The sequence below is a fragment of the Artibeus jamaicensis genome, unplaced genomic scaffold (genome assembly GCF_021234435.1).
Source record: "Artibeus jamaicensis isolate MK-2021 breed Jamaican fruit bat unplaced genomic scaffold, CSHL_Jam_final contig_944, whole genome shotgun sequence".
Classification (NCBI taxonomy): Eukaryota; Metazoa; Chordata; class Mammalia; order Chiroptera; family Phyllostomidae; genus Artibeus; species Artibeus jamaicensis.
Genome location: NW_026522020.1, coordinates 1621094 through 1645371, shown reverse-complemented (window position 1 = coordinate 1645371; position 24278 = coordinate 1621094). Strand labels below are relative to the sequence as shown.

The following is a 24278-nucleotide window of genomic DNA, read 5'->3' as shown; positions in this document are numbered from 1 at the left end:
TCTGCAGGCCAGCACTCAGTCCACTGAGCCACACCATCTAAGGCTTTACCTGATTTTCAAAGGAATCTTTTCCCTGACAGCCTAGCCCTTAAGTGCCACAGCTAAGTAGCAAGGAATTCTTAGCTAAAACACAACCAGACTTTCTTTTAATCCACACCTGAGAATATATGTATTGATTTTAGAGAAAGAAGAGGGGGCGGGGAACAGAGATAAACATCTACTGGTTGCCTCCTGTATGCACCCCGACCAAGGATCAAACCTACACCCTTTCGGTGTATGGGATGCTCCAACCAACTGAGCCACCTGGCCAGAGTCTTCATCAGACTTTTAAAAACATTTTTAAATCTATAGTCACCTATTTCTGTCAAAACTTGATAAAAGTTTTAGACTACTCCATCTGTCCTTAACATAAACTTTCAAGACAGGCAAAGAAAAACAGAATTTCACCAGGCCTCTTCATTCCTAAAGCCAGCTTTCAGGTATGCATTCCAAAGGGCAATGTTCAAATTATTACCTTCTGGGAATGAGTTTTCATTGCTGACATTTTCTTTTCTCCAGGGAAAGAAACCTCTGAAGCAAAGTATGGATTCTACCCAGCACTAAGGGGGGTCGCTGCCTCCCACTGGCTGCGCTGCCTGCTCCTTCCTGCAGATCCCTCCAGTGGAGGACTCCCAGCCAGCTTCCACACTCAGCTCACTTGCCACTGAACACCCATCATTTCCCCAGAAGCTTTCTCCACTTTGCAGTGCTCCTCGTAGCAACAAAGCCAACACTACTCTTCCTGCTGCCCAAACCTGTCCAGTCTCCTTGGCCAGCCAAGACTATCGCCCAAACTCCTCAAATCCATCAAACTCCTCTCCAATTCCAATACCAAAATCCTATTCCAGGCCACCAATGTTTTTCACCTGGTCTGTACTGCAGCCTAACTGGGCCACCATCCCAACCACGTTTTTATAATAGTTATTTTACATTTATGAATGAAGAATAATTTTAATTTTATCACTGTATATAAGTTGCTAGGCTAATTTAAGGAATATAGGCAGCCCACCAGCTCTACCTATCCTGTTTATTCCAGAAACACTATGCCCCATCCTTCCTGCCAGTCTTTCAAAGCCCAATTCAGGCGTCACTTTTTCCATGAAGCTGCCCTGTATGAAGACGTTGGTCCTCAATGCAAGATAAGATCAGCTGTTGTGACACAGAAAAGTGGGAAGCAAACAGAACCACTCTGAAGCTCCAGCCCCAGTGCTGACAGCTGTGTGGCTCTGGGGACTGTCCTAAGCCCTCCAGGCTGTGGTTTACACTCTTTAAAACTCAAACAGCATCTCATGCAGCAGTCATTCTGAGTGGGTCACAACAAACACCAGTTCTTTTCTCTGAACACCTGATTGGATTTATGGTCAATTTCCACATAAATCAGCATTTAAGTCTGTAAATAACTCACACTGTCTCCATCTCCATCAGTATTACTTTCCAATTAAACTGAAAGGTCTTCTAGGGAAATTCATGTTAAATGTAAAACCAGCAGCTTTCAAGTTGAAAGTACCAGACAATCCAAGTCCCTACAGTGCATGAGGGACAGCTCTCACACTGAGATGCTCAGTAAATTGATTCTCACTCTGAACTGGTTAAAATTTTAATTTTGTGTAAGAATTGTTTCTCTTCATGAAAAACACCCACCACAGCACTCGCGTGGTAGCTGCCAGAGCCCACGCTTCCCCAGCTGAGACTGCAGGTCTGTGCTCACCTAATAAACTGGGGTCTGCACGGACCATCTTCTGTTTTTTCTTCTTCTTGCCACTCTGTACGGCCTCAAAATTGGACGGTTGGTTGTTGCTTTGATTGGTCTGAAATACTGAATGGAGTGCACTGTGGTTCATCCCCCACACAGAGTCCTGTGAAACAAGACGGGACAGCGAGGTCACACAGTGCACACAGGCTTGGCTCACCCTAAGAAAATAGTTGATTTGCCCTCACCTATCAACTACGAGTTTCAAAGAGCAAGCCCACCACGGACTCTGGTAATAATGAACACAGGGCAGCCCACCCGGCCACCCTTTTTCTTCACTTAAGGACTCGGGCATCCGCACTGAAGCACCATGCCTCCGCGAGGCCTGTCCTGGCTACTCTATGTGTCCCCTGCCATGACAGCACAGCTGCCCAAACCTCTCAGGTACACAGAGTCCACACCACCCACTTGGAAGTTCAGTATTCAGCAAATGAAACCACCAATAGACCTCTGCACCCTGGCGATTTGTACTCCTCACCTACTCCAAGCGGAAGGGCCCTCTGTTCTCTGGGCCCTGGGCCAGAGGGAACAGGCTGCAGACCATCGCACACTATCAAAGTCCCTGCTAGGTACTTTACTTCTATCAGCATTCCCCAAAGGAACCTGGTCTTAAAAGAAATTACCCACATACATTCTACCAACTGGTTAAACGATGAAATGGTCTACCAGGTGTTCACGCTTACTTTTTGCTCTCATCAGAGCAATTTATTCACGACAGCGATCTAGACGCAGTGAGCTAGCTGAAGGCGAGGTCCTGTGGGAGGACGCGCCGGGCCGTGCAGCACCCTGGACCTTCACTTGCCCACTGCAGCACACAGCCAGCCACTGTGCAAACGCAGAGCACCTTCGGGACGGCTACGTGATTCTTCCCTTCGTTCCCCAGATGGTTTTCCTAGTGCCACCCATGTGTACGTCTTCCGATTCCCTTCTGTTAATCCCTGTTCGCCCACCTACCCCAATGGATTTTAAATGCCCTGTAGGTCTCTGTATCTTACACATCCCTGGAAGTGACCTATAAAACAAACACCATCTCTAAAATTATGTGATTTAAAGGATATGACTATTCTTTTTTTTTAAGAAAAAAAAATTATTTTACAGATGTTATAAATACAGGACATTCTTATAAAATTCCACTGTAAGAAGCATTTGACCTCATAGGTACTAGAAAGTCAAAAGGCAGCTTCTATCTCTCTCTCTCTCTCTCCCCCAGATATGTGGTCTCATCTCCATTGCTCTATATATTTGTCTTATTATTTTCCTGCTAACCAATTTCTGTATGCTCATGACTCAACAGTCTGACTCAAACTTTGTAATCCCAACTCCACAGTTCCTTAAGAATCTAATGTTTATCCCCAAATATCATCAGCCACAGCACAGAGGGCAGGACCCCATTAAAGCAGGGAAGGATGCTCCTTCACATCCACCATTACCAGGAAGCTAGCAACAAAACAAGCAAGCAAGCAAAATAAACACTGAAATAGAGAACATGGGGACAGTGACCAGAGGGGAGAGGGGAGAGAATTTCAGGGGGAAAAGGGGAAGGATTTACAGGAACTAATATAATGGACAACAACTAAGGGGGGTGGAAATGGGAGGAAGGTAGGGAGCACTGGGGGCGGGGGGTGGACTGGGATGGGAGTAAAAGAGAACTGTACTTGAACAATAATTAAATTTTTAAAAATTAAAAAAATTTTTTCCCTATAGCACTAGTTATAGATAAGGAACCATGCCCATCCTCTCCCTGTGAAGTAGAGGCTTCTCTCTGCTTGTTACAAGTAGATATCCTCATCTGAGCTTTTGGGAAGAATAATATTCTGTTTTTAAGGATATGACTATTCTTAAGCCTCTCCCTGAGCTTTGCCAATTCCTCTTTCAGAAAACTTGTACAAGCAATCTGCGTTATTCAGATTTCACATCTGTGAATTTGCTACACTAGCCCACCCTTGTCCAAGGTTTTGTTTTCTACGGTTTCAGCAGTCAACCACTTTTTCCAGTTCAAAAACATGGGATGGAAAATTCAAGAAATAAGCAATTCGTAAGTTGCAAATCACACACAGTGTTCAGAGCAGCAGGAAGAAACCCTGTGCTCTCACTCGGTCTGCCCTGGCACAAATCACCCGTGTCCCGAACACCCGTGCTGTGCTCGTGCTGCCCGCCCATGAGTCACTTAGGAGCCGCCTCAGCAATCCGGTCTGCATTCACGGAACTTGTATCACAGTGCACTGTTACACCTGTTCTGCTTTATTACTGTTGCTAACCTCTTATTGTGCCTGACTGATAAACTTGATCAAAGGCACGTATGTACAGGAAAAAACAGTTTACTTAGAGTTCAGTACTAATCCACAGCTTCAGGCGTTCACCAGGGTTCTTACAACATATCCCCCGTGGATGGGGGGGGGGGAGTCCTACTGTATTTGCTATAATTTATTTGCCAGCAGTGAGTGCTTTTGTGGTTAGACACGCACACATACGGGACAGTGAGAAGTCTGAGCTGCCCAGGCACACGTCCCAGTTGAGGAAGTCCAGAGCAATGTTCTGCCTTCTTGTCTCAACTTTCCTCCAGTAAACAACCACCTTTTCCAGCCTATTCAGTGTCAGGTTTTCCACATTTTTGGTCCTTTTTGTCAGTATTTCACTGTTTAAAATAGCCAAGCGTTAGTGCTGGCTAGTGTTCCTAAGCACAGGAAGGCCGGGAAGTGTCCTCTGGACAGCACGCGGGGGTGGGCTAAGCCTCATGGAGGCGTGAGTCACAGTGCTGCTGGCTCTAAGCTCAGTATTAAGGAATCAACGACACAGGGGTGGGCCACAGTGAGTATGCAGTTGTACAGATAAATGATAAAATTATAACGACACGAGAATAAACTGTGTCTTGTGTATTCACAACTATAAACCTACTTTTCCTATCCCTATAGATTTAATAAAGCATCTTGAAGCAGAAACACATAAAACAAGATTACATACTGATTGGCTGACAAAAATGATGGGACCAGAGGTTTGCAGAAAGCGAACCCCCTATTTCCCCTCGAAGCAGTAGTTCAGTGCTAATTCAGTGCCGGCAGCAACTTTACAGAACACAACTACCACGCATAATGAGGACTCACTATACCTGTAACATTCCCATCAAAAACGTAGGAAACTGTCAGCGCCAGGGAAAGTATACACTGAGCACTGGAGATTTAACATCTGTAGGTTTTAACTACTCAAAAACAAACTTACAGGTCTGTGACAGGGTGGAATTTGCAATCTGACTGAGGCACCGAGTGAACCAAGAATAATGGGGCTGGTGGTATGCCTAACAGAGAAGGAATGGTTAGATCTGCTATTTGAGAAATTTACCAAGCACTCTGGATAGGCACTTTAAATATAATGTCTATCACATTTAAAAAAGGTTTGGTCACTTGACATACAAAAATGCTGTCTGTTTTCTTTCTCATCTCCCTGGCTACCCAGACCCAGCAGGCAAACGCTCATGCCCAGGGCACCACACTCACTGCCGCTACATACCTGCTGCTGCGGCGGCTGAGGCTGCGGCGGTGCTGGCTGCTGCTGCTGCTGCCGCTGGCTGGCTTTCTGTTTGGCACGACGCTCGAGGAACTGCTTGGCAAACTCCTTGGCCTCAGAGGTATCTCCTAAATAGGCCCTGATATAATCATGGACCTCATAAGGGGATTCTACTTCTTTTAGGAAAGAAACAAATGTGGGAACTGCAACAGGAGAGGGGAGAAGACAGAAAGAGTAATACTAAAATATCACGTACAAAAAAATCCGTCTCAGTTTTTAATATATTGTCACACTCACATTGATGACAGAAACTTAAAAGGTACATAGCTACTGTGTTAAATATTCTTTAATCTACTTCGGAAAATTTAAAAAGCCTACTATCCTCAAAGGCATTGCAATGCCTCAAATTGCGTGAAACAGACTAAAGTCAAACAGAGACATATCATACCTTAGTTTCACTAAATGTCGACTAAAGCAATTGCTTACCTAAGACTGAAGTCATTTGGGAATTCGTTTTTTCCTTAAATTCAAACAATATTATTAGGTGCTTCAATGAGCACCAGGGACCAGGACAGATGTCACAGCTACAGCCATGACCTCCTTTCTCATCACTGAGACACCATATATTTAGAGAGGAATTAAGGCGTGTGATGTAGGAGAAAAGTACAAGTCTCAGAGTTAGACAGACATGGGTTTAAAAACCCGACCCTGTAATCTGCTGGCTGTGTGACCTGGATGAGTTACTAAACCATTCTGAGCCTCTGTTTCCTAATTTATAAATGAGAAAAACATCATCTACATTGTAAAAGTAGCTTATAATACTGCTGCGAAAATTACATAACTGGGATAACATATGTTAACCCCTAGAAAGTGCCTAGCACGTGGTAGGTGCTTAATAGATGGTAGCCATTACTGTTATTTACTATTGTTTTCTCTGGTTCTTTGGACATTAGATATTATTACAATATTGGAAAGAACTGTTCAATCCCTTTTTAATGCTATGTTTTTAAAGACCCTTGGTTTTAGAGAAGACATCAGAGGCGGACTGGTTCGCCACAGTGTACATGCCACAGGAATCTCCTGCATCGGGCTGACCAGTCTTTGTTCAAACATTTGGGGATGAGGGGGGACTCACTCCTACCTAAGGCAAGACATTCTCTTTGTGAACAGCTAACAATTAGCCAGTTTTTCTTCAAATTGTGCTGAAATCTTTTCCCTTCCATGCACTGGTCCTAGTGTTATCCTATACAAAATTAAGTCTATTTACTCTGTCACACAATCCCCGCCCCGCCCCCAAAGTCAGGAAGGGAAGAGCCTCCACATTACCTCGGCCTTCTCTTGCCCAGGCTGGGTTACCTTCCTCTGGACTTGGCCCAGCTGGCAATGTCCCTCATAAAATGAGGGGCATGAAACTATGTCCGCCTCTGTCCTGTGCCTCTTGAGATAGCCTGAGATAGCTTCTACTTTTAGCTACCTGATGACCTATTTGAGCATATTATTACAGGCCTTCTGTCAAAAGCAATACTATATATAATACGATTAAAGGGCCAAGTTCTTACAGTAGGTGCAAGGCTTCACCTCCATTAGATCAGTCTGGTTTGTCAACCTCTTTGTGGGTCCTGCACTGCCATCCCACATGCTAGGTTTCCCTTCCCAATTCTTACCATCCAAGTTATTTGCCGTATTAAGGGCATGAAGCATCTGTTCACACCACTGGGTAAATCCATCTTGGGCTTTATTTACTCCCTGAAAGAGCTTCAGCAACTTTTCTTCTTCTTCTACTTTCTTATTTTGCCGGTTAGACACACCTACAGATTTACTAAAGCAAAACAATAGGGCAATATTATATTCCCAAGAACTGTTACTATATAATTATACTACAACATCATAAATAATGTCTTGGCAACACTGGATGGTTGTGAGTGACCCAATACTTAGCTCCAAAACTTCAAATACTTGGATTTGTGGTGAGGTCAGGGTTACTCAATATCCCCTTAAAATCTAGCCTCACTGAATACATTCTAGTTTGTGAATATAGGACTTCTTTTCAGAGAAGTGGTTAAATTCTTCCTGTGTGTGCTTGTTAAGTTTTTAAATTTTGCTAAGCCTTAGCTTTCTCATGTGTAAAATAATACTAATACTCTCCTCAGTTATTATAAGGAATAAAAATATTGTGTGCAAGAGGCATAAAGCACAGGGCTCTCTACAAACTGGCAGATATTTAGCATCCTATTTATAACATCTCAGACCTTCAGCTGAGAAGAAACAATCTGACAACACTACCATTTATTAAGTAGCTGCAATGTGCCAGGCACCTTACTAACTACTTCACGTATATTCGTTTTATCTTAGAACTACACCCATGAAGTTGTTCTTATTACCTTCATGTTACAGACGAGGGAACTGAGGTTCAAAGAGGCTCCCTCTTGCCCACGGTCACACAGCTAGTAAGTGGTAGTGCTGGGTTTCAGTTCACAGAGTTAACACTAAACCCAGGCTCAGTCATCAACATTGTATGTTGAGGAAGGGACCGTGGGAGGTGAAAGGTTAACTCACATCATAAAAATAAACGGGACTAAGGCCATTACAGGTGTTTATAATACTTGTTTTAGTGTAAGAAAAATATACATTTAGAAGAAAAATGCTAACATGTACAGAATACCTTAGAGAAACGTTCAACAACAACAAAAATATACTACTTCTAACATTTACTAAGTGGTTACCACAAGACAGGCAATGAAGAAGCCCCCTAGTAATAATACAGATCTGCTTCCACGGGCAAGAAACCAACTGCCCAACTATGACCTCATGTGCTTAGACACAGATGAAAATAAGTAGAAAATAACTACCCTCCCTGCCCACCCACTATCCTAATCCCTACACGCCCTTTCCCCAACCCACCAAGGAGCACAGATTTGATCACTGTGAGCCCTACCTGAGACTGGCATTTTTATTCTTATTGGATGAATTCCTGGGTCCCACCTCTTTCACCGCATCATCCCAGAATCCCATGTTGGAGTTTTTGCTGTCTGCATTACTCCAGATACTACTGACTAGGTCGGATGCCCACTGGTTAGGGGGACCAGTATTTATAGAGCCCCAAACGGAATTCCCAATGCTGGTGTGCAGGTTGGAATGCTGTTAACAAAAAAGAGACAAATGATTACAGTAAGTATTAAAAAGGTAAAAAGAGAGTCCACAGAAGTCAGAAGAGATACTTATAATGCCCATCTATAGAAAGACTGCTTAGGAAAACGAACCCACCGTATTATTCCGGGTTCTATTTGGTTGCTGGTGCTGCTGTTGCTGCTGCTGCTGCTTCTGCATTTGCCTGGCTTCTTCCTGTTGTATCTCCAGAAGCGACTTCGCGGTGCCTGCGGGTTTGCTGACATTCCCCCAACCTGACAGTTTCTGCTGCTGCTGCTGCTGCTGCTGCTGAATAGCTTTCATCAATTCCCTCTGCTGGCGCCTTTGCTGTTGCACAAAAATTGAAGCGAGCTCTGGATTCCAGTTTTAAAAATAAGTTACCAATGTCCAGTATACTAAATGGAATGCAAATTCATAGTAGCTATACCAAATTAAACACCTGACAATCAGATCCTTTGCTGCAAATAAAGACAAACTGTTAAAGCTACTTAGAGGAAATAAAAAGATCAAATGCAGATTACTTCTTACAAATTAAATAGGGCTTCTGGTTAAGCATAGAAATGAAATACATGTTTACTTCCTAAAGCCCTTCCAAAATGATAGGAAAAAAATTTTTTTTAAGATTTTATTTCTTTATCTTTAGAGGGGAAGGGAAGGAGAGAGGGAGAGAATATCAATGTATGGTTGCCTCTCGTGGCTCCCCTGCTGGGAACTGGCCTGCAACCTCGGCATGTGCCCTGACTGGGAATCAAACTGCAACACTCTGGTTCGCAAGCCTGCACTCAATCCACTGAGCCACACCAGGGCAGGAAAAAAATTTTTTAAAAGAATCTACCTACCTGGAAGGGAAGGGAGGGAGAGAAACATCCATGTGTGGTAACATCAATCTGTCCCCAACCGGGGCCAGGCCCCCAACTCACGCACGTGCCTGGAGCAGAACAGGACCAACAGCCTTTTTGCTTTGTGGGATGACACCCAACAAACTGAGCCACACAAGTGGGCATAAAAAATATTTTTAGAGAGCAGAAACCCATAAGGACAAAGAGAACAGAATAAAAAATTTTAAAGCTGGAAAACAGGCAAACAATGATAGCCAATGTAACACTCAGTGAGTGGGAACCTCAGAAACATGCCAAATCACACAGAAAGCTTGGGAAAGAGGTATGGGTCTCTCAAAGGGAGGAAGATGGTGAAAGTCTGCAGTAGTTGGACTACAGCAGAAAACGGAAACTTTCCTCTTTGCAGAGGCTGAGCCAGACAGATGGATTATTCCACGGGGAATCGGACCCAGTAAGAGAATACACCTACAGATACCACAGATGGAGGACTCGCTAAGAGCTCAGCCCGAGGTGGCAAGGCTCACCCAGGTGTTGTACATACCAGAACCTCCAACCAGCTTTTCTAGTGCCTTATGAGCAAACGAGATCAACAAACATCTGACATGAGCTTCTAAATGAAAGCCAAGACCAAAGCAAACAAAAATGTGATGGAAATAGAAACCAGATACGGGCAAATAGGAGCCAGCTTTTTAAAAAGCTGTCACCACTAAGTGATATTCTTAGAGGGGTAACACGAAACCTCTCTAAGAATATCAATGAAACAAGAATAAAAGGCTATGAAAAAAAACTAGAACCAAATAGGACTCAAAAAAATTTAAAATAAGAGAGCACACATTAAAAGTTTAATAGGAGGACCCTGGCTGGTGTAGCTCAGTGGCTTGAGTGCAGGCCTGCGAACCAGAGGATCGTGGTTCGATTCCCAGTCAGGGCACATGCCTGGGTTGCAGGCCAGTTCCCAGAAGGGGACGCAGGAGAGGCAACCATCCATTGATATTTCTCTCCCTCTCCCCTTCGCTTCCCCTCTAAAGATAAATAAATAAAATCTTTAAAAAAATAAAGTTCAATAGGAGGACTAAAAGAGAATACAGAGAAAAAGCCCATCAAAAAACGCCCAAATACAAGAGAAATGAAAAACCAAGTTGTGAAAACCAAAGTCAGTCTGGAGAGCAGCACAGCTGACGAGAACTCCAGAAACACAGAAGAGACACAGGACGCACCAGGGCATCTGGATCTGACCAGGCGACAGGGTTCCGGAGAGGACACCTCTCACACTGGTTGCTCTGTGTGAGAGATATCTATTGAGTGACATTTCATACCTTTTACAGAGTGTACAAAGACTTAATGGTTCAAAAAATGTAACCAAATAAAAATACAAATGAGACAATTAATTTCTGTAAGACAAAAAGATGAACAAGAGCTATAATTCTAACTCTGATGACCACTTAACAATTTTCATTGAACAGAGACCAAAAGTATGGAGCAATTTCTAGCCTCAAAAGGAGATGATATATTCTGCTGTGCATTTATTTGTTGAGAGAGTTTCAAAACAAGAAATTACTTCAGGATTAAGTTCAGTCTTTTTCTTTTTGAAGAGGGTGATGAGAAATAAGGTAATTTTACAGACAAGAACCATTTTTTTAAAGACTTCATTTATCTTTAGAGGGGAAGGGAAGGAGAGAGGGAGAGAAATATCAATGTATGGTTGCCTCTTGTGCATCCCCTGCTGGGAACTGGCCTGCAACCAAGGCATGTGCCCTGACTGGGAATTGAACCACGATCGTGTGGTTCACAGACCCGTGCTGAATCCACTGAGCTACATGAGCCAGGGCAAGAACTATTTTAACCTAATTGATGATGTCAAGCACACCACATGGTGAATGAGTACAGACAATTCCCACTTCGCTGTGTACCCAAGAGCCTTCAGGGACCATCACCCAGATCCAAAAATGACAACTTGCATTCTCTAACAAGCTGCCCACTCTGCCTCCAACCGTATCCACATGCGGCATTTTCTTCCAGACTCTGCGGCCCTGTGTGACCTTTCAGAGCCCTCCCACACCGCACTGGCTACAGTGAGACAGTCACTACCACCGACAATTTTCTTTGTCCATCACCCCTCAACTAGAAGTTAAGCTTTATGAAGCAGAGACTTGTCTGTTTCAGACTCCACTATATTCCTAGACTATAACTATAACCGAGTACTCAGCAAATGTGGCAGGGACGGACGGCTGGAAGAATGTGACCCCTAACGGCATACTGAACCCAATGATTTCACGTACTCATTTTCTCTTCTGTCAAGAACTGCATTCTTCCTCCACCCCACCCCCCATTTCTTTCACTCTCTGTACCATTCCTATAATAGAGATGTCAACTCACAACTACCACAAGACACGGCTTCACAAGCAAAGGCTAATTTCTCATACTGGCATATTTTACGATTTTGCAGGCCAGTCAGAAAACCCAACTCCCTTAGAGAAAAATGTATTCTGCATTCTAAAAATCAAATTTACAAAAGGCTATTTGCATAAAACTCACCCACAATTCTGAAACATCCATGACTATTTTCTTACAGTGAAATGTTTAAGCTAACTGGATATTGATGTTATTCAATCTTAATGTTATTCCTGTTAGAGACCTCTTACTGGCTAGAATGACCAAATTACAAGCTACAGAATTTAATAGTGAACGTGCAATTCAGACACACAGCAATCTGACAATAATAATGACCTTCACTAACCACTAACCCAGAACACACACTAGCTATTCTGTTGGACTGGACCACGTTTACTTCTGAAATTTACCTCTTCCCGAAGCTGCCGTTCTCGTTCCTCTTCCAGTTTTTGGATTTCAGCCAATGACAGCGTTGCCTGGGATTGACAGGCTGTTGTATTGGACTGCTGGCCCCACGTTGAAGAAGAGGGAAGCTAAGAGAAAAGGAAGACAGAAGAATGCATGAGGAAATGGTGTGGACGAGAAAGAAAGGCAATACTGTATAATGTACAAGCAGAACATTTAAGTTTCCTCCTGCAATCCTTTTTGTTTTTGAATTTTTTAAGATTTTACTTATTTATTTTTAGAGAGGGGAAGATAAAAAGAAAGACAGGGAGAGAAGCATCAATGTGTGGTTGCCCCTTGTGCTCTCCTTGCTGTGGACCTAACCCATAACCCAGGCATCTGCCCTGACTGGGAATCGAACCAGCGGCTCTTTGGTTCACAGGCTGGCACTAAATCCACTCAGCCACACCAGCCAGGACTCCTCCTGTAACCTTTTACATACCAGTCTCCCAGTCAGCTGGCTTCCTTTCACTTAAATTTTCAGTCACCACTCCAAACCTAAGATTATTTTAAAACAACTTAAACAATTTCTGGCCAAGATGGAGGCATAGGTAGAAACACTGTGCCTCCTCACACAACCAAGTTTAAAGACAACAAAGTTTTAGTAACAAAAACACAACCAAAACACAGAAAATTGAACTGTACGGAAGTCCAACAACAACGAACCGTTCAGCCAGACCGGTAAGAGGGTCTGTGCGGAGTGCAGAGTCAACGGCAGAGCAGGGTTGGGCAGGAAAAAGCGGCCAGACTGACCCACCAACCCAGGAGCGCAGGCGGTGGTTGGCAGATCCCAAGCATAAGGTGGCAATGGGCAGACCCAGTGAGGGTGCAAGGTGGCTGGCTGACCTCGGTCACACATTCACACTCAGATAAACCAGGCAAAGGAGAGAGCAGTGAGACAGACTGCACAGGCTAGGGCCCCAGCGACAAAATTAAAGCCTAAAAGCACCAACTGGAAAAACTTTCAGGGTCGGAGTGCCGGGAGATGCTCCCAGGCTCACAGAGAGTTTGCTGGAGAGACCCACAGGGTCCTGGAGGGTGCACAGGCCCATACACCCAGGAGCCAGCATCTGGGGGGCCAGGTTCCTTGTGGGAAGCAGCAGAGGGGACCAAAATTCGAGAGAGAGCAGAACAAACGCCACTGCCCCCTCTGACCCCGCCCCCACATACAAGGTCAAAACCCTGCAACTAGGTCACCCCACCCTGGTGAACACCTAAGGCTCTGCCCCTCATACTTAACAGGCACGAACAGACCAAAACATTATGGCTCAAGAAAAAGAACAAATCAAAGCCCCAAAGCCAATACTTCTAAGCGACCAAGAAAGAGACAGCCAACCTATCAGATGTACAGTTCAAAACACTGGTGGTCAGGATGCTCACAGAACTGGTTGATTTTAGTCACAAATTAGAGGAACATATGAAGGCTAAACTAATTAAAATGAAGCAAGATGCACAGGAAACCAATAGCAATGGAAAGGAAACTGGGACTCAAATCAAGAGAGTGGACCAGAAAGAAGATAAAAATGACAAAACAGAAAACAGTGAAGAAACAAGAATTTAACAAAATGAGGAGAGGCTTAGAAACTTCCAGGACATCTTTAAACGTTCCAACATCCGAATTATAGGGGTACCAGAAGGGGAAGAGGAACAGCCACAAATGGAAAACTTATTTGAACAAATAATAAAGGAGAATTTCCCCAATCTGGTAAAGGAAATAGACTTCCAGGAAATCCAGGAAGCTCAGAGAGTCCCAAAGAAGTTGGACCCAAGAAGGAACACACCAAGGCACATCGTCATTACATTAACCAAGATTAAAATGAAAGAGGGAATCCTAGAAGCAGCAAGAGATAAGGGGACAGTCACCTACCAAGGAGTTCCCATCAGACTGTCAACAGATTTCTCAAAAGAGACCTTACAGGCAAGAAGGGGCTGGAAAGAAGTATTCCAAGTCATGAAAACCAAACACCTACATTCAAGATTGTTCTATCCAGCTAAGCTTTCATTTAGAATGGAAGGACAGATAAAGTGCTTCTCAGATAAGATCAAGTTCAAGGAGTTCATCATCACCAAGCCCTTATTATATGAAATGTTAAAGGGACTTAACCTGAGAAAAAGAAGATAAGAAAGATGAACAGTGAAAGGACAGCAAACTCAGTTATTAAGAACCACACCTAAAACAAAAGCAATCGAAGGGGACAGCTAGATCAGGAGCAGAACCACAGAAATGGAGATCACATGGAGGGTTAGCAACAGGAAAATGGGAGAAGGAGAAGGGGGGAGAAGGTACAGAGACTAAGTAGCATAGATGGTAGGTAGAAAATAGATAGGGGGCAGGGCAATACTGGAGACAACCTATCCATGTTTTTTTCTCTCTCTCTCATTCTCCCTTCCTCTCTCTCTAAAATCAATACGCATATCCTCAGGTGATGATTTAAAAGAAAAAAAGCACCTGTGCTAGTGGGGAGGGGTACAGAGAAAAACTAAGAGAGAAAGATGGGAGAATAGGTAGGCAAAGTTGAGCACAAACACACTTTTTTTTTTTTTTAATCAAGATCAAATTAGGCACATCTCAAACCTGGCAGCATTGCCTGGGAGGACTTGTAAAAATGTGGATGCCCTGGCCCCACACTTGAAGAGTCAGAAGAGCCAAAAGTGAGGCCAGAGAATTTGCATACTTATGCAATTCTGATGCGGACAATCAGCCAGTAACCACTGATGTCTCAAATTCCAGTGGAGGCCCTGGTGGGATGGCTCAGTTGATTAGAGCATCATCCCAACACTACACGCCAAGACGGCACGTTCAATCTCCTGTTGGGGCACACACAAAAATCAAACAGTGAACACATAAATAAGTGGAACAATGTGCTGTCTCTGTCTCCCCCCTTCCTCCTTCCCTCTCTCAAATCGATAAATAAAAATTAAAGTGAATAAACAGAATACAATAAAACCCAGTGCATGTGTCGGCCAAAACCCCGTCGTCTTCCAGAGGACCTAGGCCAGGAAGAGATGCACAGCCCCCTGAAGTAGCCCATTTCCCTGTCAGGCACCTCTGAGCCCCTTCCCACTGCAGAGTCCAAATACACCCTGCGGCAGTTGACACTCCCGATTCCCAGGTCTGCTCTCTGGAGTCAAGCAGAACAAATCTGAGTCTTCTGACAAACGTCTGCAGATAGCTACCAGTTTCCTTGCATCTCATCTGTGCACAGGAAGTCGCATCCCATGACTCCAGCCACAACTTCAGCACATTTTCCAGTCCAACTGGCATCTGTACAGCCCTCAGGAATGCGTTCATCAACCACGCTTTTCAGAACAATCCCCTCCCCAATTGGCAGCAAACAGTGGGGAATTTGGCACATTTTGTGACACGTAAAACATCATTGATATTTTAACTTATTTTTCTGCCCTGACACTGCTATCTAACTTTCAACATTATTTTTTTTTTAATTTTATTTATTTATCTTTAGAGGGGAAGGAAAGGAGAGAGGGAAAGAAACATCAATGTGTGGTTGCCTCTCGTGCATCCCCCGCTAGGAACCGGCCTGCAACCCAGGCATGTGCCCTGACTGGGAATCGAACCACAATCCTTTGGTTCGCAGGCCCGCACTCAATCCACTGAGCCACACCAGCCAGGGCCTCAACATTATTTGTTAAGATATTTTATTTATTTGTTTTGAGAGAGGGAAAGGGACGGAAAAAGAGACGAAGAGGAAAATCAATGTGTGGTTAACCTCTCTCATGCCCTGAACTGGGGACCTGGCCTATGACCCAGGCATGTGCCCTGACTGGGAATCAAACCAGTGACCCTTTAGTTCACAGGCCCTCAATCCACTGGGCTACACCAGCCGGGGCCTCCACACTATTTTTAATATAAAAAATGATTGTGTTCATGTCTAGTATGGCAGAACGAGGAGCACTTGGACCCACTCTCCAGCAAAACTAGTGAAAATCATTTTTAAAATATTTATTTATTTATTTTTTAGAAACAGAGTAAGGGAGGGAGAAAGAGAGGGAAAGGAAACATCAACATGCAAGAGATACACCCACAACCCAGGCATATGCCCTGACTGGGAATCAAACCCATGACCCCTCATCTAGAAGACCAGCACTCAACCTACTGAGCTTCACCAACCAGGGCTGGAAATCATTATTATTATTTTTAATATATTTTATTGATTATGCCATTACAGTTGTTCTATTCCCCCCTTCATTCCCCTCCCCCCCTGCACACCCCCTCTCCCCATTCCTCCCTTTAGTTTATGACCATGTGTGTCAAGTTCTTTAGATTCTATATTTGCCATACTATTCTTGCCCTCCCCCCTATCTATTTTCTATCTACTGTCTATGCTACTTATTTTCTGTACCTTCTCCCCCCTTCTCCTTCTCCCACTCTCCTGTTGCTAACCCTCCATGTGATCTCCATTTCTGTGGTTCTGCTCCTGATCTAGCTGTCCCCTTCGATTGCTTTTGTTTTAGGTGTGGTTCTTAATAACTGTGAGTTTGCTGTCCTTTCACTATTCATCTTTCTTATCTTCTTTTTCTCAGGTTAAGTCCCTTTAACATTTCATATAATAAGGGCTTGGTGATGATGAACTCCTTGAACTTGATCTTATCTGAGAAGCACTTTATCTGTCCTTCAATTCTAAATGAAAGCTTAGCTGGATAGAACAATCTTGGTTGTAGGTCTTTGGATTTCATGACTTGGAATACTTCTTTCCAGCCCCTTCTTGCCTGTAAGGTCTCTTTTGAGAAATCAGCTGACAGTCTGATGGGAACTCCTCTGTAGGTGACTGTCCCCTTATCTCTTGCTGCTTCTAGGATTCCCTCTTTCATTTTAATCTTGGTTAATGTAATGACGATGTGCCTTGGTGTGTTCCTTCTTGGGTCCAACTTCTTTGGGACTCTCTGAGCTTCCTGGATTTCCTGGAAGTCTATTTCCTTTACCAGATTGGGGAAATTCTCCTTTATTATTTGTTCAAATAAGTTTTCCATTTGTGGCTGTTCCTCTTCCCCTTCTGGTACCCCTATAATTCGGATGTTGGAACGTTTAAAGATGTCCTGGAGGTTTCTAAGCCTCTCCTCATTTTGTTAAATTCTTGTTTCTTCACTGTTTTCTGTTTTGTCATTTTTTTCTTCTTTCTGGTCCACTCTCTTGATTTGAGTCCCAGTTTCCTTTCCATTGCTATTGGTTTCCTGTGCATTTTGCTTCATTTTAATTAGTTTAGCCTTCATATGTTCCTCTAATTTGTGACTAAAATCAACCAGTTCTGTGAGCATCCTGACCACCAGTGTTTTGAACTGTACATCTGATAGGTTGGCTATCTCTTGGTCGCTTAGATTTATCGGCTCTGGGGCTCTGAGTTGTTCCTGAGCCATGTTTTGATCTATTCGTGCCTGTTAAGTATGAGGAGCGAAGCCTTAGTTGCTCACCAGGGCAGGGCCACCCAGGTAACTGGTTTGTGACACTGTATGTGGGGGCAGGTCAGAGAGAGGCCACCCAGGTTGCTGGTTTGTGACACTGTATATGGGGGCGGGGTCAGAGAGGGACAACGGCGGTCCCCTCTGTCGCTTCCTGCCGCTGGGGCCTGCATGGTCTGTCTCACCGCTTGCTCCTTCACCGGTTTATCTGCATGCGAATGTGTGACCATGGTCAGCCCTCAGTGGGTCCACTGTCTTGCACCCTCAGTGGGTCTGCCCGCTACTCCACACCTGGGATCCACCCATGGCTGCTGGTGTGCCTGGATCGCTTGCCCGGGTCGGTCTGGTGGATCTTTCCTGCCCAACCCCGCTCTGCTGCTGGCTCTGCCCCTCTTACCAGTTTGGCTGAAGGGTTCATTGTTGTCAGACTTCCGTATAGTTCAATTTTCTGTGGTTTGGCTGCGTTTTTGTTGCTAAAACTTTGTTGTTTTTAAACTTGGTTGTGTGAGGAGGCACAGGGCTTCCACCTACGCCTCCATCTTGGCAGAATTCCCTTGAAAATTACTTTTTAAAATAATTACATTTTTTATACATCTTAAAATAAGTACATTGAAAGATTCTAGAAATGCTCCCAAAGGAATACAGCTAATGAAACATTCTTTCAAAAAATCTGCTAAAACTTGGTAAGAACAGAGTCTGTGGTACCTGTACCAAGACCACTCTCTCCCAACACCCAGGCTCAGCCAGATAGCAACTCCATTCCCGCTGAGCAAAGCCAGGAACACAGGCCTCCCTCTGCCCCTTGGTGGCCAGTTCACAGGCTAGTTTCCAAAAAAGCACATCAGCACTTCGCACCTGACTCTAGCCACCTGATGCCAAGGCCAAGTTACAAGAGAATACAGCTAAGAGGTGGGGGATTCCTTCTTCTGTCCACCTCTCCTTGTGAAATGGAAACTACTGAATGACTGCCTCTGCCATAGCTTGAAAGGCCACCAAGCCACCAGGAAAGGCAAGCCTAAAGACCTGAGGCTATTGCCCCTCGCTCCAGGGCTCAACTCCTAAAGCACATCACTACTCAGAGAAAAGCACACCACTGTTCCCAGCTCTGGAGCTGTGACTCAGATTTCTGATTGGGAGTGGAGGTGGGAGGAACACACTGGAATAGGGAGAACTCTTCCCAAAGGAACTGACTTCATTTGCAGTAGTGTGGACAAAGATTAGTTCGAACCCAAGAGCACTTTCAATGAAAAAATAAACAGTGAAGGGCAGCATGAATGTCAACTGGGAGATGGGCAGATTCACTGGAGACACAGGCTGAACAGTAACTGTTGGCTAAGACTTGGTCTCAGAAAATCAAGGAAAAGAGCTGAAGAAGTCCTCCTGGGGGTCAGAACAAACCTCAGATACCGACCTCAAGAAGCAGCTCTTCAAGACTTCCGCCAAGATGGAGGCATAGCTGGAGACGCCGTGCTTCCTCACACAACCAAGTTTAGAGACAACTAAATATTAGCAACAGAAAACACAGCCAGAACACAGAAAATTGAACTTTTCAGAAGTCTGATAACAACAAAGTCTTCAGGCTGACCGGTAAGAGGGGCGAAACCAGCAGCTGTTGGAGCAGGGTTGCACAAAAAAACTTGGTCAGACGGACTCAGGCGCGCGAATCCAGGCGCAGGGTTGGACCTGGTGGGCAACTCAGCGAGCGACCGCAGGGAAACAGCGAGGGAGCAGGGCTGCGGGTTGACTGTGGTCTCGCATTAGTGTGTGGATAGACAAGCGAGGGAGTGGGCGATTGGACGAGAGCCAGCAGCCCCAGAGGCAAGCAGAGGCGGAGGGCGCAGCCATTTCCCTGCTCTGACCCCACCTCCACATACAGCGTCATAATCCAGCCACTTGAGTGGCCCTGCCCCGGTGAACAACCTAAGGCTCTGCTCTTCACCCAGCTGCGAGAAACAGCAGAGGGGGCCGCCATTTCCCGCTCTGACCCCGCCTCCACATACAGAGTCACAACCCAGCGACCTGGGAGTCCAAGGCTCCACTCCTCAGACTTAACGGGCGAAAACAGACCAAAAATGGCTCAAGAAGATCTCAAAGCCCCAGAGCCTATAAATCTAAGCGATGAAGAAATAGCCAAACTCTCAGATGCACAGTTTAAAACACTGGTCATCAGGATCCTCACAGAACTGGTTGACTATAGCCACAAATTAGACACACATATGAAGGCGAAACTAATTGAAATGAATGGAATTGCACAGGAAATCAATAGCGATGAAAAGGAAACTGGGACTCAAATCAATGGAGTGGACCAGAAGAAAGCAAATAATGGCCAAACAGAAAAGAGTCAAGAAGCAAGAATTCAAACAAGTGAGGAGAGTCTTAGGAACCTCCAGGACATCTTTAAACGCTCCAACATCCGAATTATAGGGGTACCAGAAGGGGGAAAGGCAGAGACACCAGTGCAAAGACACCAGTGCAAAACTTATTTGAACAAGCAATTTATGCCCGGGGCACTTATGAAAACAGAGCAATTCCACTAGCACTGAGTGGAGGTGAACAGCTGCAGAGGGGAGGGGATGTAATCAAAGAGCAGCTTGTCTGCACAGCGCCACCCCAGAGCGAGAGTGGGCACACCCAGTGCAGTGCCCCCAGAAGGGCAGCAGCAAAGGTTTCACACTGGAGAGAGCAGGAGTGGGACTTCACTAAACTAATCCAGCCAGTCACAAAACAAATAATGCCTAAGGCCACCTGTCTCTACCACGCTGCATTCTAATCTCCTGTTATATGTCTTTAACCTGTGAGCCCTGTAAAGACAGGGGACCCCATGTACAGCGCTGCAGACCTTCCATAAATCTGTTCATCCCTTCCCAATTAACTCCAAGCAGCTTCCTCAACAGTTCCACTGCTTTCCCAGTCACTGAGGACTTACTACCCACCAGCCACCCTGACTTCTGCACTGGCCCCTCAGGTCTAGTCACCAAGGCCTACTGACCACTACCAACAATCCTTGTCCTGCTGGCTACTCCTAGGCATTCTCACCACCACCACCACACTCCAGATTGGTCTCCCTGTCTTTACTTTCTATTTCAAATAATGCTCTGAATGCTCATAAAACACTTCACATATGGCACTTCAATCTAACTTACAGTGCACCCCCCATTCCCACAGTCAGCTGTGTTTCAAGCCCTGTGTGACTGCTCCTATCTATACACCCAAATGTTTGTCTCTTGCCTGAATAAGGCTGGGCTCCCCAAAGACAGGTGCCTTCTCTCACTTGCCTTTGTCTCAGCATTGTTGAGCGCTAGAGTAGGCACTCCCGTGTTTACTGAGCTGCATTCAATTTATGAACCAAAGAGAGTTCCTTCATTCTGCCTGCACCACTGCTCATGTCCTATCCTTTTACTTATTCCTCTCTTGTTTAAAGGCCTAATGCAATTACATGCACCATATTATGTTTTATTGATCAAAAAGCCACAGTAGTAATAGCAACACTGAAGGAAGCACACTACTTGACTGCCAGCATCTACCTAACACGTTAACACGCAACTCCTCGGCAACTCCTTGGCCCGTGTCCAGGCTTTACCTTCATCTGTGCCAGCTGCTGCTGCTGCTGCTGCTGCTGCAGCCTCCGCAGAGCCTCCTGCTGCTGCTGCCGCTGGCGCATCAGCTCCTTGTGCCGCTGGAGCTCCAGCTCCTTTCTCTTCCGCTCTTCCTCCTCATGCCGGAGTCTAGCTGCCTCCTCTTCCATTCGCAGCCGGTTCTCCTCTATTCGACGCTGGGCTTCTTCTTCTTCCCGGGCCCATTTTGCAGCCTCCTCTTCCTTCCCAGAAGGAAAAATAAAGAAGAATATATATGAACCTCAACTGTGTGTTTTTTTTTCAAATTTGAATCACTACTGAAGTGACAGAGAAAAGGCAAAACTTTGTTGATGATGCTATGAGGTAGAGGCCAATTTCCTTTTATAATGTATTTACAGAAGCCACAAAGGCCTGACATGCTTACAGGATAGAACTGTCACTGATTTATTCATTTCTACATAAAAAGAATGTCACTTTGAATATGTGTGTAAGCACTGATCTCTAGGGGACCCCCGCCAACAGCAGGAAAGTCTCCCAGGGCCTGCAGGGATGCTGATTACCAAGAAAGCCTCAGTCAGGGCGGAAACGCAGCAACTTTACAAGATCACTTTATTTAGTCCCTGGCTTGCACCCCTGGTGGCCCAAGGGTCCCTGAGAAGAACTCTCCTCAACCCACCCTCCGCCTTTCTGGCTGCCTGTCATGGCAGAATGGCACAGCTGGACTAGAATTAGTGCTTATTATTGCATAATGTTGTGACTATATTAAACACCACTGAATTGTATATTTTAATTTGTTTAAATTCTCACCTGAGGCCATGCATATTGATTTTAGAGAGAAGGGAAGGGAGGTTGAGAGAGGGGGGAGAAATATCAACGCATGAGAGAAATATCAATCGGTTGCCTCTCGTACACACCCCAACCAGGAACTGAACCCAGACCTAGGCATATCAAAATTGGACCCTGCAACCTTTCGGTTTATGGAATGATGTATCAACCAACTGAGCCACACTGGCCAGGGTCTGAATGGCACACGTTAGAAGAGTGGACTGGAGAGTGCCCTCAGGCAAAAGCTGTCACCTTGCAGATCTCATAGTTGGGTTTTTAAGGGTATGTTTTCTTCAGATTTCTCACTGATGGTCTGTTTTGTTTCTTTCATTTTTTTTTGTATTTTCTCCAGCTTTTATAATTACATGTGGGACAGTTTTCACAAAAGAAGAGCCAGTGTCTCTTGGTAATTTAGGTCTCTTTTGGTAATTTACAGCAACCTGAAAAAGACAGGCTCTCGAACACTTTCTTCATCTCTAATTCCCAGCTTCAAATAGCAATTAGAAGAGTAAACCATCTGGTCACCTGCTTGCGTAACAATTCTTCCTGCTTCCGCCTTTCCTCCTCTTCCCTTCTCCTCTCCTCCAGTCTCCTGAGAGCTTCTTCCTGCTGCTGCCTTTCTTCCTCTTCTCGCTGTCGTCTTAATGCAATCTCCTGCTCCCTTTGGCGTCGCAGGGCCTCCTCCTATGTTAAAAAAGGGGGGTGTGTGTGGGTACATGTGAGAGAGAGAAACTCTGGGTCTCAATTACTATATTACATCATAATTTGAAAAGGAATAGGCTATATGCCAATAAGACTCTGTTAACAGTAAAACGTACACAGAATTAAAAGTATATATGTAAGCTGAGTAGACGCATTACAAGTTAAAATAATTTGTATTTAAAATATAAACAGCACTGTACTGCGAAGTCTACCCTGGTTCCCATGTGAGCTACCTTTACTGATTACTCCTAGAAAGGCCACATTAGGACTCAGGCTTTGTTTTCTCCACTGGTATCATCAGCCCTACTTTTTACTCAGCTGATAACCTGAGGTGTAGACAGGCCACATCAACACAGCTTCCAAAAATGTCTGATGAGGTAGAAATGAGCTCTCCAGTCAGAAGAATGGAGTCAAGCTATGTGTCCCAGGACAAAAGTCCCCCAGACACTAAGTATACAGAAAAGGGTCATGTTGTCAAAATAATTTAAGAAATACTGAACAGAGAATTAAACAGGTTTCCTTAGTGCAAGACTTGTTAGAGCCCTGACATCATAATGCATGACAGTGTGGCTCTAAGAAATAACAGCAGTCCTAAACCTGGCATGGACCCTTTCATTTTTCACAGACCAACTCCTGTGGGGGACACAGAGCAGGAAATGTGATGCAAAGGCCAGACTTTGGGGCTATTACAAAAACGGGTCTTTCCACTGGGATCTTTTAAAATCCCAGTAAAAAAAGCCCCAAGGACATGCCCCCTATCCCCAAAAATACAAATGGCCAAAATTCATTAAAAACTTCAACATCACTGATGACAAATACTTTTGGAAAAGACTCAGTTACTTCTGAAATCTAATTGCTTTATAAAACCCTAGGAAATATGCAAAAGAAATCAATTCCAATGTTTCACCAGGACTGAAGACTATTCCTCCAGTGGGTGTTAATAGTCAAGACACTCTCCCTAAAAGGCTCATGAGTCTTCTAAGGTCCCACTCCCAATATTTAGCTGACCTCAGATAAATCACCTCATGGAAAACGATGGCCCGTGAGATGATGGGGAGTGAGAAGCTACCCTGAGGCCCGCCTTCGGCATTAATCCCGCAGCCCGAGTTCTCAGAGGTAGGGTACCTGTTTCCTTCGGGCAAGCTCTTCTTCCTCCAGCCTTTTCCTTTCTTCCTCCTGTTGTCTCCGAAGAATTTCCTCCTGCTGTCTCCGGAGTTCTTCTTGCCTCTTTCGCTCTTCCTCTTCCCGTTTCGCTCTCATTTCTGCTTCCCGTCTCTCCTGCTCTAGCTGTGATTACACAAGAGTACTCTTAGAAACTTGTGGCCACGCACGGGAGCACTCCAGCTTCCCTGACCAGCACTGTGGGGAGGAGCTGGAATGCGCTCAGTCCCCTCCACTGTACGTGGCCAATGAAACCCACTCTGTGAGAGCTCTCAGCTCTAATCCGTGCCAGTGATCACAACTGTTTCATGCTCTTCTGAGTGCACTCTCACCCCACTTTTCCCTACCCCCCTGCTCTAAGCTGCCACTGCACCATATTTCCTAGAGGCAGAAGAGAAAGCAGCCATGAGGAAGAATAACACCAGAATTTTGGGGGGCTGGGGGTGGCCATTCCTTTGCTCATTCCCACGAAAAGATTTTCTGATCAAA

At 44.9% G+C, this 24278-nt stretch overlaps 1 protein-coding gene across 3 annotated transcripts in view; it reads right to left on the bottom strand.

Annotated features, from left to right (window-relative positions):
- GIGYF2 (GRB10 interacting GYF protein 2) overlaps positions 1-24278 on the bottom strand; it is a 117988-nt gene that overhangs the window by 4291 nt on the left and 89419 nt on the right. For all 3 annotated transcript variants that reach the window (XM_037144031.2, XM_037144036.2, XM_037144039.2), the window contains 9 exons: positions 23754-23915; positions 22452-22610; positions 21107-21343; positions 12078-12200; positions 8555-8764; positions 8226-8428; positions 6955-7109; positions 5294-5493; positions 1748-1895 (listed from right to left, as the gene is read on the bottom strand). In XM_037144031.2, coding sequence (XP_036999926.2) covers positions 1748-1895; positions 5294-5493; positions 6955-7109; positions 8226-8428; positions 8555-8764; positions 12078-12200; positions 21107-21343; positions 22452-22610; positions 23754-23915 — 1597 coding nt within the window. The remainder of the gene's footprint in view (positions 1-1747; positions 1896-5293; positions 5494-6954; positions 7110-8225; positions 8429-8554; positions 8765-12077; positions 12201-21106; positions 21344-22451; positions 22611-23753; positions 23916-24278) is intronic.